General features: G+C 42.9%; 1 protein-coding gene across 11 annotated transcripts in view; it reads left to right on the forward strand.

Moving 5' to 3' along the window:
- Positions 1–214: 214 nt before the first annotated feature.
- UBXN7 (UBX domain protein 7) overlaps positions 215–12,227 on the forward strand; it is a 53,092-nt gene continuing 41,079 nt past the window's right edge. The window contains exons 1-5 of one of the 11 annotated variants that reach the window (XM_043492728.1): positions 251–475; positions 5,029–5,176; positions 6,929–6,996; positions 8,677–8,870; positions 10,917–10,982. In XM_043492728.1, coding sequence (XP_043348663.1) covers positions 403–475; positions 5,029–5,176; positions 6,929–6,996; positions 8,677–8,870; positions 10,917–10,982 — 549 coding nt within the window. In that variant the 5' untranslated portion in view covers positions 251–402. Of the gene's footprint in view, positions 476–5,028; positions 5,177–6,928; positions 6,997–8,676; positions 8,871–10,916; positions 10,983–12,227 lie in introns of all 11 variants that reach the window. The other 10 variants (XM_043492726.1, XM_043492729.1, XM_043492730.1 and 7 more) reach the window with 10 other exon arrangements.

Consider the following 12,227-nt stretch of genomic DNA (forward strand, 5'->3'; position numbering starts at 1 on the left):
TAAAGAACCACATATTGTTTCTTTAAAATACCCTCCTGATTTTCTAGCTAATCTTATGAGGGCAAGAGCCTGACTCTTGAGTTTTTAGTGTCTGGACTAAGGAGGGACATGGCCACAACAGGGTCTGTCAGTGCTTGGCCTTGCTGCAGGGAGCAGGTCTAGGACCCCCACTTTTGGCCCTGGTCACCGCCCAGTGTTGAGGGAAGGGGACAGTAGCGCCCCGCCCCGGAAGGGGCGGGGAAGTGGGCTGAGCAGCCGCGTCCCCCAATAAAGCTTGACATTGAAATTGAAAGCGTCTCCCTGGTGGCGAGCGAAGGGAAAGGGGCGTGGGCGGCTCTGCGCCTGTGCACAGCAACCGGGCAGGTGGCTGGTGTGTTGTTGTTCGGCGGCGGCGGCGGCAAGATGGCGGCGCACGGAGGCTCTGCGGCCTCCTCGGCGCTCAAAGGGTTAATCCAGCAGTTCACCGCCATCACGGGTGAGACGCACGGAAGCCGGGGGGCTGTGCACGTCCTGTAGCCCCGGTATCGGGGGGTAACACGGGGGGGCTGAGCCCCGCTGCTCTGGGCCAGCTCCGGGCGGAGCCGGCCTGGGCCAGCGGCGGCTTCCGGCCGGGGGGCGCGGGCACGGAGGCTCCCGGCTGAGGGGATGTCGGGTTCCCCCTCCTTCCTAAGGTGGGCCAGACCAGGGGCTGACCCGTCTCTCTGTGCCCTTCGAGGGGTGGCCCCGGCCCTGCTCTCCCGGCAAAGTCCTGGTTCCGGAAGGGCGCTCAGGCACCCCACCTGGCAGGTGGGCCGCTGCCCGGCCTGTGTCTGCGGCACAGAGTCCCAGAGCCAGGTGGACGGTTGGAAGGACATGCGGGAGGGGGCAGGCTGCCGGGGAGCTGGGGGCCTGGCAGGGAATCCCTGTCTGCTGTAAGGGTGACACTCCAATCCTGTCGGATGTTCTTTTCCTTTTCCCTCCGTTGCCAAGACAAGTGCTCCTTGCACTCAACAGAAACCACAAGATGCAGCAGTCTTCCTCCTCCTGCTTCCCCCTTCCTCTTCAGTGCAACTGAAGTTCAGTTTGCTTGAGTAATTAGTGGGCAGATTCTGGTGTAACATGATCTGTGGAAGTAATCTATTAATACACTGAAATGATCATTTTTCGGTATATATTTCCCCCCTGTTCTTACAAACGGCACTGGATTGCTCCCTATGAAATTCTTTGTTTAGTTTATCTTGAGCACTTGATACAACTTGTGCATAGTCTGTTTCATTATAGTTTCCTCTCTTTGTGTGCCTTCAAACCACAACAGAGAAGGGAAGGGTTTTAAAAGATGGGAAAATATGGTTGTCATTTTCTATAGTTTCAGAGTTACCTGTCACTGATGGCGTTTCAGGCACATTATGAATGTCACATAACCGCAGTATATCACCTGTAGCAAAAAGAAAAGAAAATCTCCGTCATCCAGAAACAACCATAGATAAGTTTGTGATAAGAACCACCAGATTATAAAAAGAGGTAATTGATGTTTATGCAACAAACTCTCCATTCCGTATGATTGAAAACCCACACTTCATTAACATGGTTCAGTCATTAAGACCAGGATACGGTCCACCCAACACAGGAGATGTCACAGGCAAATTGCTGGATAAAGAGTATGAAAGAGAAATTGAGCAGTGTGCAAAAGGTCTAGAGGGTAAAATTGTTAACCTGAGCCTTGATGGGTGGAGCAATGTCCACAATGATCCTGTTGTATGTGCCTGTGTGACAACAAGAAGGGAATGTCTTCCTTATGGAAACAATTGATACATGAGGAAATGCACACACAGCAGAATACTTCCAAGAAGTAGCAATAAAAGCTATAACAAATTTTGGAAAATAAATTCAAATGTCTAGTATGTAGCTTGGTCACAGACAATTCTGCAAATGTATCCAAGATGAGAAGAAATTATTTAGAAGAGAGTGAAGAGAGTCCCAAGCTAATAACATACGGTTGCACTGCTCATTTGATGAACCTCCGAGCCAAAGACTTCAGTGTTCCAGAAATAAAGTCTAATGTTGTTGAAATTGCATAATACTTCCATAACACCACTTTGCAGCAGCTGCTCTGAAAAAAGTGGGAGTAACTAAGTTAACTCTCCCACAAGACGTGCGATGGAACTCAGTAGTGGACTGTTTTGAGCACTATATCAAGAACTGGCCTAATCTAATGACTGTGAACAAAATCATAAGAAAATAGATGGCACTGTCACAGCCAAAGTTCTCAACATTGGGCTTAAGAGAAATGTTGAAAACATGCTGAGTACCCTGAGGCCTATTTCTGTAGCTTTGAACAAAATGCAGGGAAATAGCTATTTTTATTGCTGACGCTGTTGATATTTGGAAGGAACTGAGTGAGATCTTAAGAGAGAAATATGCAATGACAGTACCGGGGTCAAACTTTAACTGCTGAAGAAGAGGAGTTAGCTCAGAAGTTTATTATAGTTGGCATTATGGAGGAATGATTGCTGGATGCCCATGTCATAGCCAAGGGTGAACCATTCAAGAAATATACAATTGCTGATTGATGTTTTAAAGAAAGTCACACCAGTGAACTGGTGGAAGTCACTTAAGCACTTGGATTCAGAGACTGTTGAAATGATAATCTCACTTTTAACAGCAGTAGCTGCTTCTGCTGGTGTAGAAAGAATCTTTTTTCTTCCTTTGGACTAATTCATTCCAAATTGAGAAATTGTTTGGGACCTCAAAAAGCAGGAAAACTTCTTTTTCTTTTCCAGATTATAAACAAACAGGAAAATTAAGGTGAAGACAAGTGAGAGAGCTGCAAAAGCCAGTATTTTCAGTTTCTCATGTTGACCTGGCTGACATAGTAGTTTTTAACTAAAATAGTTAAAATCGATTTTAACAAAAATAACAATGATTTTTAAAAACTTGAATGTTTAACTAAATTCAAAAATTCATATGCTTGTTTTGTTAAAATATGATATGTTTGCTGTTGAAGAAAAAAATCCAGAATACATAACGTTGTTTTAGTTAAATAAAACAATTTTCTGTCTGGTGATGTTCTCCTCCTAATACAGCATGGCAAGAAAATCCTCCAAATATTCATGATTAACCTGTTGAACTGGAGGATCTGGATGACCTTGTAAACTGGAGTAATAGTAATAGGATGAAATTTAATAGTGAGAAGTGTAAGGTTATGCATTTAGGGATTAATAACAAGAATTTTAGTTATAAGTTGGGGACGCATCAATTAGAAGTAACGGAAGGGGAGAAGGACCTTGGAGTATTAGTTGATCATAGGATGACTATGAGCTGCCAATGTGATATGGCTGTGAAAAAAGCTAATGCAGTTTTGGGATGCATCAGGAGAGGCATTTCCAGTAGGGATAAGGAGGTTTTAGTACCATTGTACAAGGCACTGGTGAGACCTCACCTAGAATACTGAGTGCAGTTCTGGTCTCCCATGTTTAAAAAGGATGAATTCAAACTGGAGCAGGTACAGAGAAGGGCTACTAGGATGATCCGAGGAATGGAAAACTTGTCCTATGAAAGGAGACTTAAGGAGCTTGACTTGTTTAGCCTAACTAAAAGAAGGTTGAGGGGAGATATGATTGCTCTCTATAAATATATCAGAGGGATAAATACAGGAGAGGGAGAGGAATTATTTCAGCTCAGCACCAATGTGGACACAAGAACAAATGGGTATAAACTGGCCACCAGGAAGTTTAGACTTGAAATTAGATGAAGGTTTCTAACCATCAAATGAGTGAAGTTTTGGAATAGCCTTCCAAGGGAAGCAGTGGGGGCAAAAGATCTATCTGGCTTTAAGATTCTACTCGATAAGTTTATGGAGGAGATGGTATGATGGGATAATGGGATTTTGGTAAGTAATTGATCTTTAAATAGGCCTAATCCCCTGAGATGGGATATTAGATAGACGGGATCTGAGTTATCCAGGAAAGAATTTTCTGTAGTATCTGGCTGGTGAATCTTGCCCATGTGCTCAGGGTTTAGCTGATTGCCATATATGGGGTCAGGAAGGAATTTTCCTCCAGGGCAGATTGGAGAGGCCCTGGAGGTTTTTCGCCTTCCTCTGTAGCATGGGGCACGGGTGACTTGAGGGAGGCTTCTCTGCTCCTTGAAGTCTTTAAACCACGATTTGAGGACTTCAATAGCTCAGACATAGGTGAGGTTTTTCGTAGGAGTGGGTGGGTGAGATTCTGTGGCCTGCGCTGTGCAGGAGGTCGGACTAGATGATCAGAATGGTCCCTTCTGACCTTAGTATCTGTGAATAGTTCACCTCCCAATGACTTCATAAATATCTGCTTCAATTACCTTTGTTGGGGTATTTCATTTACAAAATCATTCATTTTCTGATATAGCTGTAAAACTAATCTGAAAAATTTGCAAAATAAATCACTTTAAAAATGTATAGTGTGTACCTTCTAAAAACGAAACCTACACCTATCTCTGAGTTGTGAAGAATATGTATTAAGGTTATAACAACCAACAAGAATGCACTTTATGTAGAAATCCATGATTAAATCTGATCTTCCTGACTAGTAATTTAAATCAAATCCACCCTGCGTTATACTCATTGTTGATTTAATATTGAGTTGTCCATAGGGTGTTGAGAAGTTGGTAGTTAATTTTGTGTATAACCCAACATCTTTCTGGATCCTTGCACCTTCTTCATGTTTTGAATTTTGTGTTGGGCAAAGATCTAAGACCTATTAAAAAAACAAAAAAGATTAAATGGCTACTGCTAAAGTTTTCTTTTTTAAGGAAGGGGATAGGATTGAAGGAGAGCCACATTTCCATCTCCCTTTTTTCCCCTCCCCAGGCAAGATGTGTATATTAGTGTTTCTTCTGATGGTTTCTAAACTATAAATGCAAATCAAGTGACAGTCATATAAGTTGTGCATTGTTACTAATTTACTAATTCTTTGGAAGAGCAATCTTGCCTGTCAGCTATTCCCAGCACCTCTTTGATCAGGGTCTTGATACTATTTTCTGAGACTTTTTTTGTCTTTGGTGTTATAGGTGCCAGTGAAAGTGTGGGGAAACATATGCTTGAAGCATGCAACAATAATCTAGAGATGGCTGTCACAATGTTTCTGGATGGTGGAGGCATAGCAGAGGAGCCCAGCACCAGTTCAGCAGCAGTGTCAACTGTACGACCACATACTGAGTATGTGCCTGTGTGAATGTATCCATATGAATGAATAACCTGTGTTGAATAGTGGTAGGATAGAAAGGTGGAAAAGTTAGGGCATCAAGGCATTTTGCTGTTGCATTGTTCATTTCTCTCATAACCTGCTGTCACTTCACTGTTACTATGTAGTCCTTTAATGATCTTGTCCATTTCTCCACTCTTCTGGTAGGGCCGTTCTAGTAAAACTTTTATCTGGTAGTAAGAATTGTCTTGTGGTTAAAACACAGGACTGGGTTTTAAGAGACCTGGGGTTTGTTTCTCATTTTGACTTGGGAAAATTACTTGTTCTCCCTGCTGGTGTTAAAATAGTGCCTAGAGGCTAGCACCTTGTTGGTGCTATACAAACATATAACAAAGAGATCGTCCCCTGTCCTGAAAATTGTATTAGGACTCAATTTCCTCACCTGTAAGTTTTGGATAACATTTACATACCTATCAGAAATTTTGGTTACAAGCCATGCTAGCTAAATGCTGCTTTCAGGGGACATAGAAGCTGGATGTGTAAGTGGTAGTAATAATGGTTCCTTTCACCTCCAAGTCACTGGTTTGAACTTGGTCTAAATTGGATTAGTCATGGCTAAAAGGTAATTTAGGTTTTTCCTCTTCAAGAAATGAGTTAGTGGTTTCTGTCTGGTTCCTAGGGGGCTTGTGTCCTACCATAAAATCCACAGCAACATTTGCCATTAATTGGTGCCCATGTTGTGCATGAATGGCCAGGGTATGAGTAATTATGAAGAGCATATTACCCGCTCATATGCAGTGTTGGTCACTGAAAGGCATTTGGGCATTGTAGGGAAGTTGGCAGTGCTGCTCCTTTTGCTCTACCTGCTCTATGGATAGAGAACTTTGACCCCGGAAACAATCTTATTAAACTTTCTGTCTAAATTCAGGTTAAGTATAAAGGTGAAAGTGCCAGAAAAGGGTGTACTTGAGGTTAAAACAGCTGGAATGGTGCCAACAGTCCTAGCTGATGCTAAATTCCGTTCCTTTCTGCCAGTTGCCTTTGACAGGTACCAGAACTTAAAGTCTGTATTCGTTAGTATGGAGACCTTGTATTTATGCAGATTCTTTGTGAATCAGTGACTTTTATATCACTTTTCAGAGTAGCAGCTGTGTTAGTCTGTATCTGCAAAAAGAAAAAGAGGACTTGTGGCACCTTAGACTAACAAATTTATTAGAGCATAAGCTTTTGTGAGCTATCACGAAAGCTGATGCTCAAATAGTTTTGTTAGTCTCTAAGGTGCCACAAGTCCTCCTTTTCTTTTTATACCATTATAAGTTAAACCTAGAAGTGCTTTTATTGGAATAAATTTGATACCTTGGCTCCATTCAGGAGCCAGCCAGTCCATCTCCTAAACTTCAAACACAGTGCCTAAAAGACACAGAAGTCATTGGTAAAACAAATAAAACATTTCTTTCTACATTATGTGGGGTTGTAGACTCTAGTCTGTGACACCCTTGTATGCATGGAACTTCTTATGTGTCAAAGAACCTCTCTCAGTTCAGGTCTTTTAAACGTTCACTTCCTCTGTGGAGCCCTTGAGCCGCCTGAAATGATAAAATCATTAAAAATGTGTACAATATCCTTACTTCACCTAAGTGGTATGCATCTGTACTATTGTCTGTCATTTAAGCTGCAAGATCCTTGGGGCAGGAACTGGTTGTGTTTGGTTATACAGTGCCCAGCATATCCCTCAGTAAATAAGTTATTTTTTTCCCCTCTGGTAGGGATGAAGTACGAGCACCGATTCCACAAAAGCAGGAAATTTTGGTAGAGCCAGAGCCCTTGTTTGGAGGTAAGATTTGTTTGTGTTTTTGTTTATGTGGCTTCCAACTCACTGGGTGAGTGACAAAAGAAAAATCATAATTGTGTGAGGGGTTATCTACACATGACTACAGTGGTGCAGCTGCACCACTGTAGGTACTCCACCAGCTCAAGAGGCAGTGGCTATGTTGATGCGAGAAGCTCTCCCCCGCCCCCAGTCAGCGCAGTGCTGTCTATACCAGGAGTTCAGTGTAAATGCATTTCTAAGTGGGTGTGGATAAGTCTGGAGTGTAGACCAAGCCTGAGAAATGTAATCCCATCACTTGCTGCTCTTCTCTACAATAACTCTATAGCCGTGGGATGTGATTGCACACTTCAAAATACCTCTATGCAGTTGGAAGTATAGTTTCTCAAAGGAGACATAGGTAATAAATCATGCACCACTGGGAGTGAAGTTTGCTTTATTTGCCATTTATAATGGGTGCTGCCTCATAAGTTATGCTAAAATACTCCTGTTTACTGAGTACAGTGGTCCAGGAACAGGACTGGAAGATACTTCTCCCACATTAGAGATGCTCAAAGTGATGGGATTGAAGGGCAGAGTGATTGGTGATGAAGGGAAAAAGAACTGGTGAAGATTCAAGAGGACTAGAGCTACAAAGGAGATAGGAGGATTAGAAATAAAGTCAGAAGTATATGAAGGGTAAAGACAAACTATTAATGAAATGTTAAAGAAAAATATTTGATTATTTTAGTTCTGCTTTGTATTGAATTTCTTGAGTCATCTGAACCTACCTATCTGCTGAAGAAATATTATTGGGGAGGCTTAGAAAGTAGAAGGTTTCTGAGAAAGGAGGTGGTTCCTGGGCATTCTACAGGCAATATGCAATGGGCATTGCTGTGTAATGCCCTAAGGCTTGAGTAATTGTACACTTGGCACTACCGTGTGAATTCGTTTTAGATGATAATAGTAGCTTTTCCCATTTGTTACTGCTATTGGTAGTTTAATCTCATTTTCTCCTTTGGAGAATAAACTGAAGTTTTGAAATGCATCTTGTAGTTTTTATTTACTGTTTGCTTTAAATATAAGATTGCTTTATCATCTTTTGCTTTTGAAATGTTGTCTTTTTTGCCTTTTTAAAGTGAAGGGCTAATGAGAAGATCATTTTCCTACTAGTTAAAATATTGATCTTCTGAGAAGAGATGGCTATTTATGATGATCCCGGGAACCCCAATAAAGCTTCAGGATCCCATTGTGCTAGGCACTTTACAGACATGTAAGAAAGGACAGTCTTTGCCCTAGAGAACTCGGTCTAGGTATAAGGATATTTGGATTTGAATGTTGTCAGGTTGTTTTTTGCATGGAACTCTCTTGAGAATGAGATACTTTAAATAATTGTCTGAAACAGAAGATAACCGCAATCCATAGCCAACTATTAAATTACATTCCAAAGAAACACTAAAATATAGGACAATGTTTTCAGACTTGCATGCCTAATCTCAGGTTCCTAAAGCCACACATAAATACCTAACTACAGGCAGCTGATTTTCACAAATGCTGAGCACTTGTAGCACCTATTGATTTGTGTGAGATTTATGGGTGCTTAGTATTTAACTCCGAAGTTCACATTGAAGCACCCAAGTCTGAAAATTTTTGATTATAATGTACAAAGCAGATCACTTGGGGTCAAAAATATACCTTTTTTCATAGTTATTAGAGAGGGAAATTACTCCTGGGGGAATTGTGCGCTACTGCGTGTGTGCATAATTCATGTCCCCCGCAGATTTCTTTGCTTCCCCGCAGAAAATAACGGGGAAGCAAAGGGAAGCCACAAGAGCGGTCATGCGCCCCTCCCCAGCGGTGCGGGCACATCGTTTCGGGCGCCCGGAGCAGCCGGCAGAGAGGTAAATCACTGTGGAGGAGACATCCCAGCCAGTGGCTCCTACCCTGCGCCGGTCTTAGCTGCTAGTCCTGGCTGGGGGGGCGGGGGAGGATGATGGGACCTTCTCTTTCTTTGGCCAGAGTGGCCTGGTCCAGATCAGACCCACCCCCAGAAACCTCCCGGGCCCTAGGGAGCTCTACACTTCCCCAGGCCCCCCCGCTTCCTGTCCCCATTGTTCCTCAGCCACAGGGGGAGGGGTCACTGTATGAGGAACTGCTCGTCCCCACTCTGCCCAACCCCCTGTGCATCCAGACCTCCACCAAGCCCTTCCCCCCTGCATCCAGTCCCCACCCATGCACCCAGACCACCTTCCACATCTGACTTCCCACCCCACCATGCCTTTCCCTCCTTCATCCAGAGCCCTCTGGACCCTCACCAAGACCTCCCCCCCTGCACTCAGACCAACCCTCACTGAGGCTCCCTGCACTTGAGTTGCACCTCCCTTGCACCTGGACCACCCCGAGAAGCCCCTGCACCTAGACCTCCACTCCACTGAGCCCCAGCCAGCTGCACCTGGACCTCCACCTCATCCAGACCCCCCTGCGCCCCAGTTACCTTCACCAGGACCTCTTGCAGAGTCCTATTCCTCCACACCTGGAACCCCCCCAATGAGCCCCTGAGCATTCAAATTGCCCCACACAGAACCCTCTGACCGAACATCTGGATCCCCCCACGCTAAGCACCTCCATTCTTGGATCCTGCTGAGCTGAGCCTGCTTGCCCCACACCTTAGTTTGGGGACTAGAGCTGGGCGTGCGAGACTCTATCCCTCTTGCTTACTGTCTTGGTACACCGTTCTGGGACAGGCCTGGCCCTCGTGCTGTGTCAGGTGCAAGCTCACCGCCGAGTTCTTGTCCTGGGGTGGGGGAGGACTGCAGGGTGATCTCGCACCTCCATGCAGCCAGTGGCCTGTGCTCCCCACTGCCATGCTGGAACCTTCAGGTTTATTTATTTATTGACAAATAAAATATGCAGAATTTTGCAGAATTTTAATTTTTTGGTGCAGAATTCCCTCAGGAGTAGGCAATGCCCATTAGTTCAACCAGTCTCCCTGCAAATGGATTTTTTAAAAACAGGCTTTAAGTTTAATTTGTATGGTGGCCTCTTTCCATTTACTTTGCGTGTTTGAATATCTGTAACTGAATTACTTTGAAAATACTGTCTTAATTGTTAAAAATGACCATTCCTAGGCAGACAAAAAATTTTGTAATAAATCGCTCTATGGTGTCTTGTCTTATGGCCCCATCAGGAGTACTTTGGAGCAGCAGCTATAGATAGTAATGCCAGGTGACTTCAGCACAGCCCTTTTATCCTGGTATTACAGAGGTCTGTGTGAGTGAATTGCCCAGACAGAGAATTGGAACAGTATCTCTGCCCCTCCTTTTGTGCCCAGAGGCAAGTGCATAGAGCTCCTTGAGAGGGGTTTACTTGGGGATAGAGTAATAGCAAGATCCCTCCTTTTGAATCCTGGTATTGCTCACCCCACCCAACAGCCAAGAAGATGGTGTGGGTGAGAGGCCTGACAGAACTAAATTGGAGAACCCTGGGAGTAGCTGCCTTCCTAGTGGGTTTTCCATTATTACTCCTCCAGGACATATAGTTTATTTTCTAAAGAGGGTCCCTATTTTATGTTTTGGGTTCAGTGTGGTAAGAATTATTTCATTAAATACTACATTGGGCAGCATGGCAGAAAAGCAATCAGCATGGGTATGTACAAGCATATCAGAAATGGGAGGCCAGCATTTTACTTGCTTTCATGAGCAACCTGGATTTGCTTTGAGGAAAGACTTGCTCTTGTGGGGGATATCCTAAAGTAAAATGTGGTGATGCTTGTGTCTGTTGTTCTGGTTTTCCTCCACCCTTCCCCAGTGACCTTACTCCTCCTTGTATGTATGCTTTGGGTCTTCAGTCTTTTGCATCACAAATTTGTGGTAAGCCATCATTCAAAAGTAATTCTTTGACAATCTAGCTTTGAAATTACATCTGAGATATCTTTTTATTTTTTAAAGCTCCTAAACGACGCAGACCTGCCCGTTCAATATTTGATGGTTTTCGGGATTTTCAAACAGAAACCAGTAAGTATCTGTAGTTCATTATGGTAGGGTTTCTAGTTTGTTGTGTAACTTGGTGGGTGGAATGAACAGAGTTATCGGCTATTGGTCATGATCATTGGCTGCAGTCATCAAACCATTTTTAATTTTAAATGAGATTGGAATTTCCAATGAAGTAGGCAATATTCTATTCTAAAACTACTTTATTAATCTTTAATTGTAGTGGTGCCATTACTACTTTTATAATTAAAGAGATGTCTATTTATTAACTACAGCTGTCTCCCTCAGATACTTATAATCATGCAATCTTAAATAGCTGTGAGGTGATTATGATGAAAATTCCAAGTCATGGAAATATGAATCTTGGCAGATACTATTGGACCTTGTGACCCTCATGCATACCTCCAATCTTATAAAACAAAAAAAATCTGTGTGTGCTCTGTGGCAGTACGGGACAAATGAGTAAAGTACTTGCCATACCAGAACGGACTTTGATAACCCAATCTAATTCTTCAAAGGCATTTTTTTCTTTTGGTAGTGGGGGATGGAACGGTGGGGAAAGAACTCAAGAATCTTAGGGGAATTAAAGCTCTCATTCACTAATCTGATATTTTGTGTGGCCACTGTTGCTGTGCCCGTGCTCTTATTAGTCTTCAGATTAGTCCTGGGTTTTACTTGGCAGCACACAAAGTTCTCCATGAATTTGTTTAGCCATTTACCATTAGATCCACCCACCCATGTGCAAAATCTCCAAATGACAAAAGTAATAGAGAAACTCTTATAAATCATAAAATTTCAAAAAATTACTCCTTTGCCAGCTGTGACAAATTCAGCCTTAATAACTTTTATTGTTAATCATTTGCATTACTGTAGTGCCTAAGAGCCCTAGTCATGGACCAGGACCCCTTTGTGCAAGGCACCGAACAAAAAGCTGACAATCTTCTACTGGCATTTTTCAAAGGGTCCCAGTCAGACTCTTTAGTAATAATCTATTTAAAGGTAGTGTCATTGGCTTCTCTGTTAATAACCTATACCCTACTGCACAACCACATTTTTTGACTCCAACGCATGGTCTCAGACACTGTGCTTCAAATTATTTGAACAAAAGATATACAAACTGAGGAGTCTTTGTTAAAGTTTAATAATGTACTGGGAAGTGGTAGATAAACAATACAGTGGAATTTAGGCTTCCACTACTCTAATTACTCTGTTTCCACAAAGGAAGATGTTCCAAAATGTTTGTTGACACATCCTTACGATAATTCAAAG

The sequence above is a fragment of the Dermochelys coriacea genome, chromosome 9 (assembly GCF_009764565.3).
Source record: "Dermochelys coriacea isolate rDerCor1 chromosome 9, rDerCor1.pri.v4, whole genome shotgun sequence".
Classification (NCBI taxonomy): Eukaryota; Metazoa; Chordata; order Testudines; family Dermochelyidae; genus Dermochelys; species Dermochelys coriacea.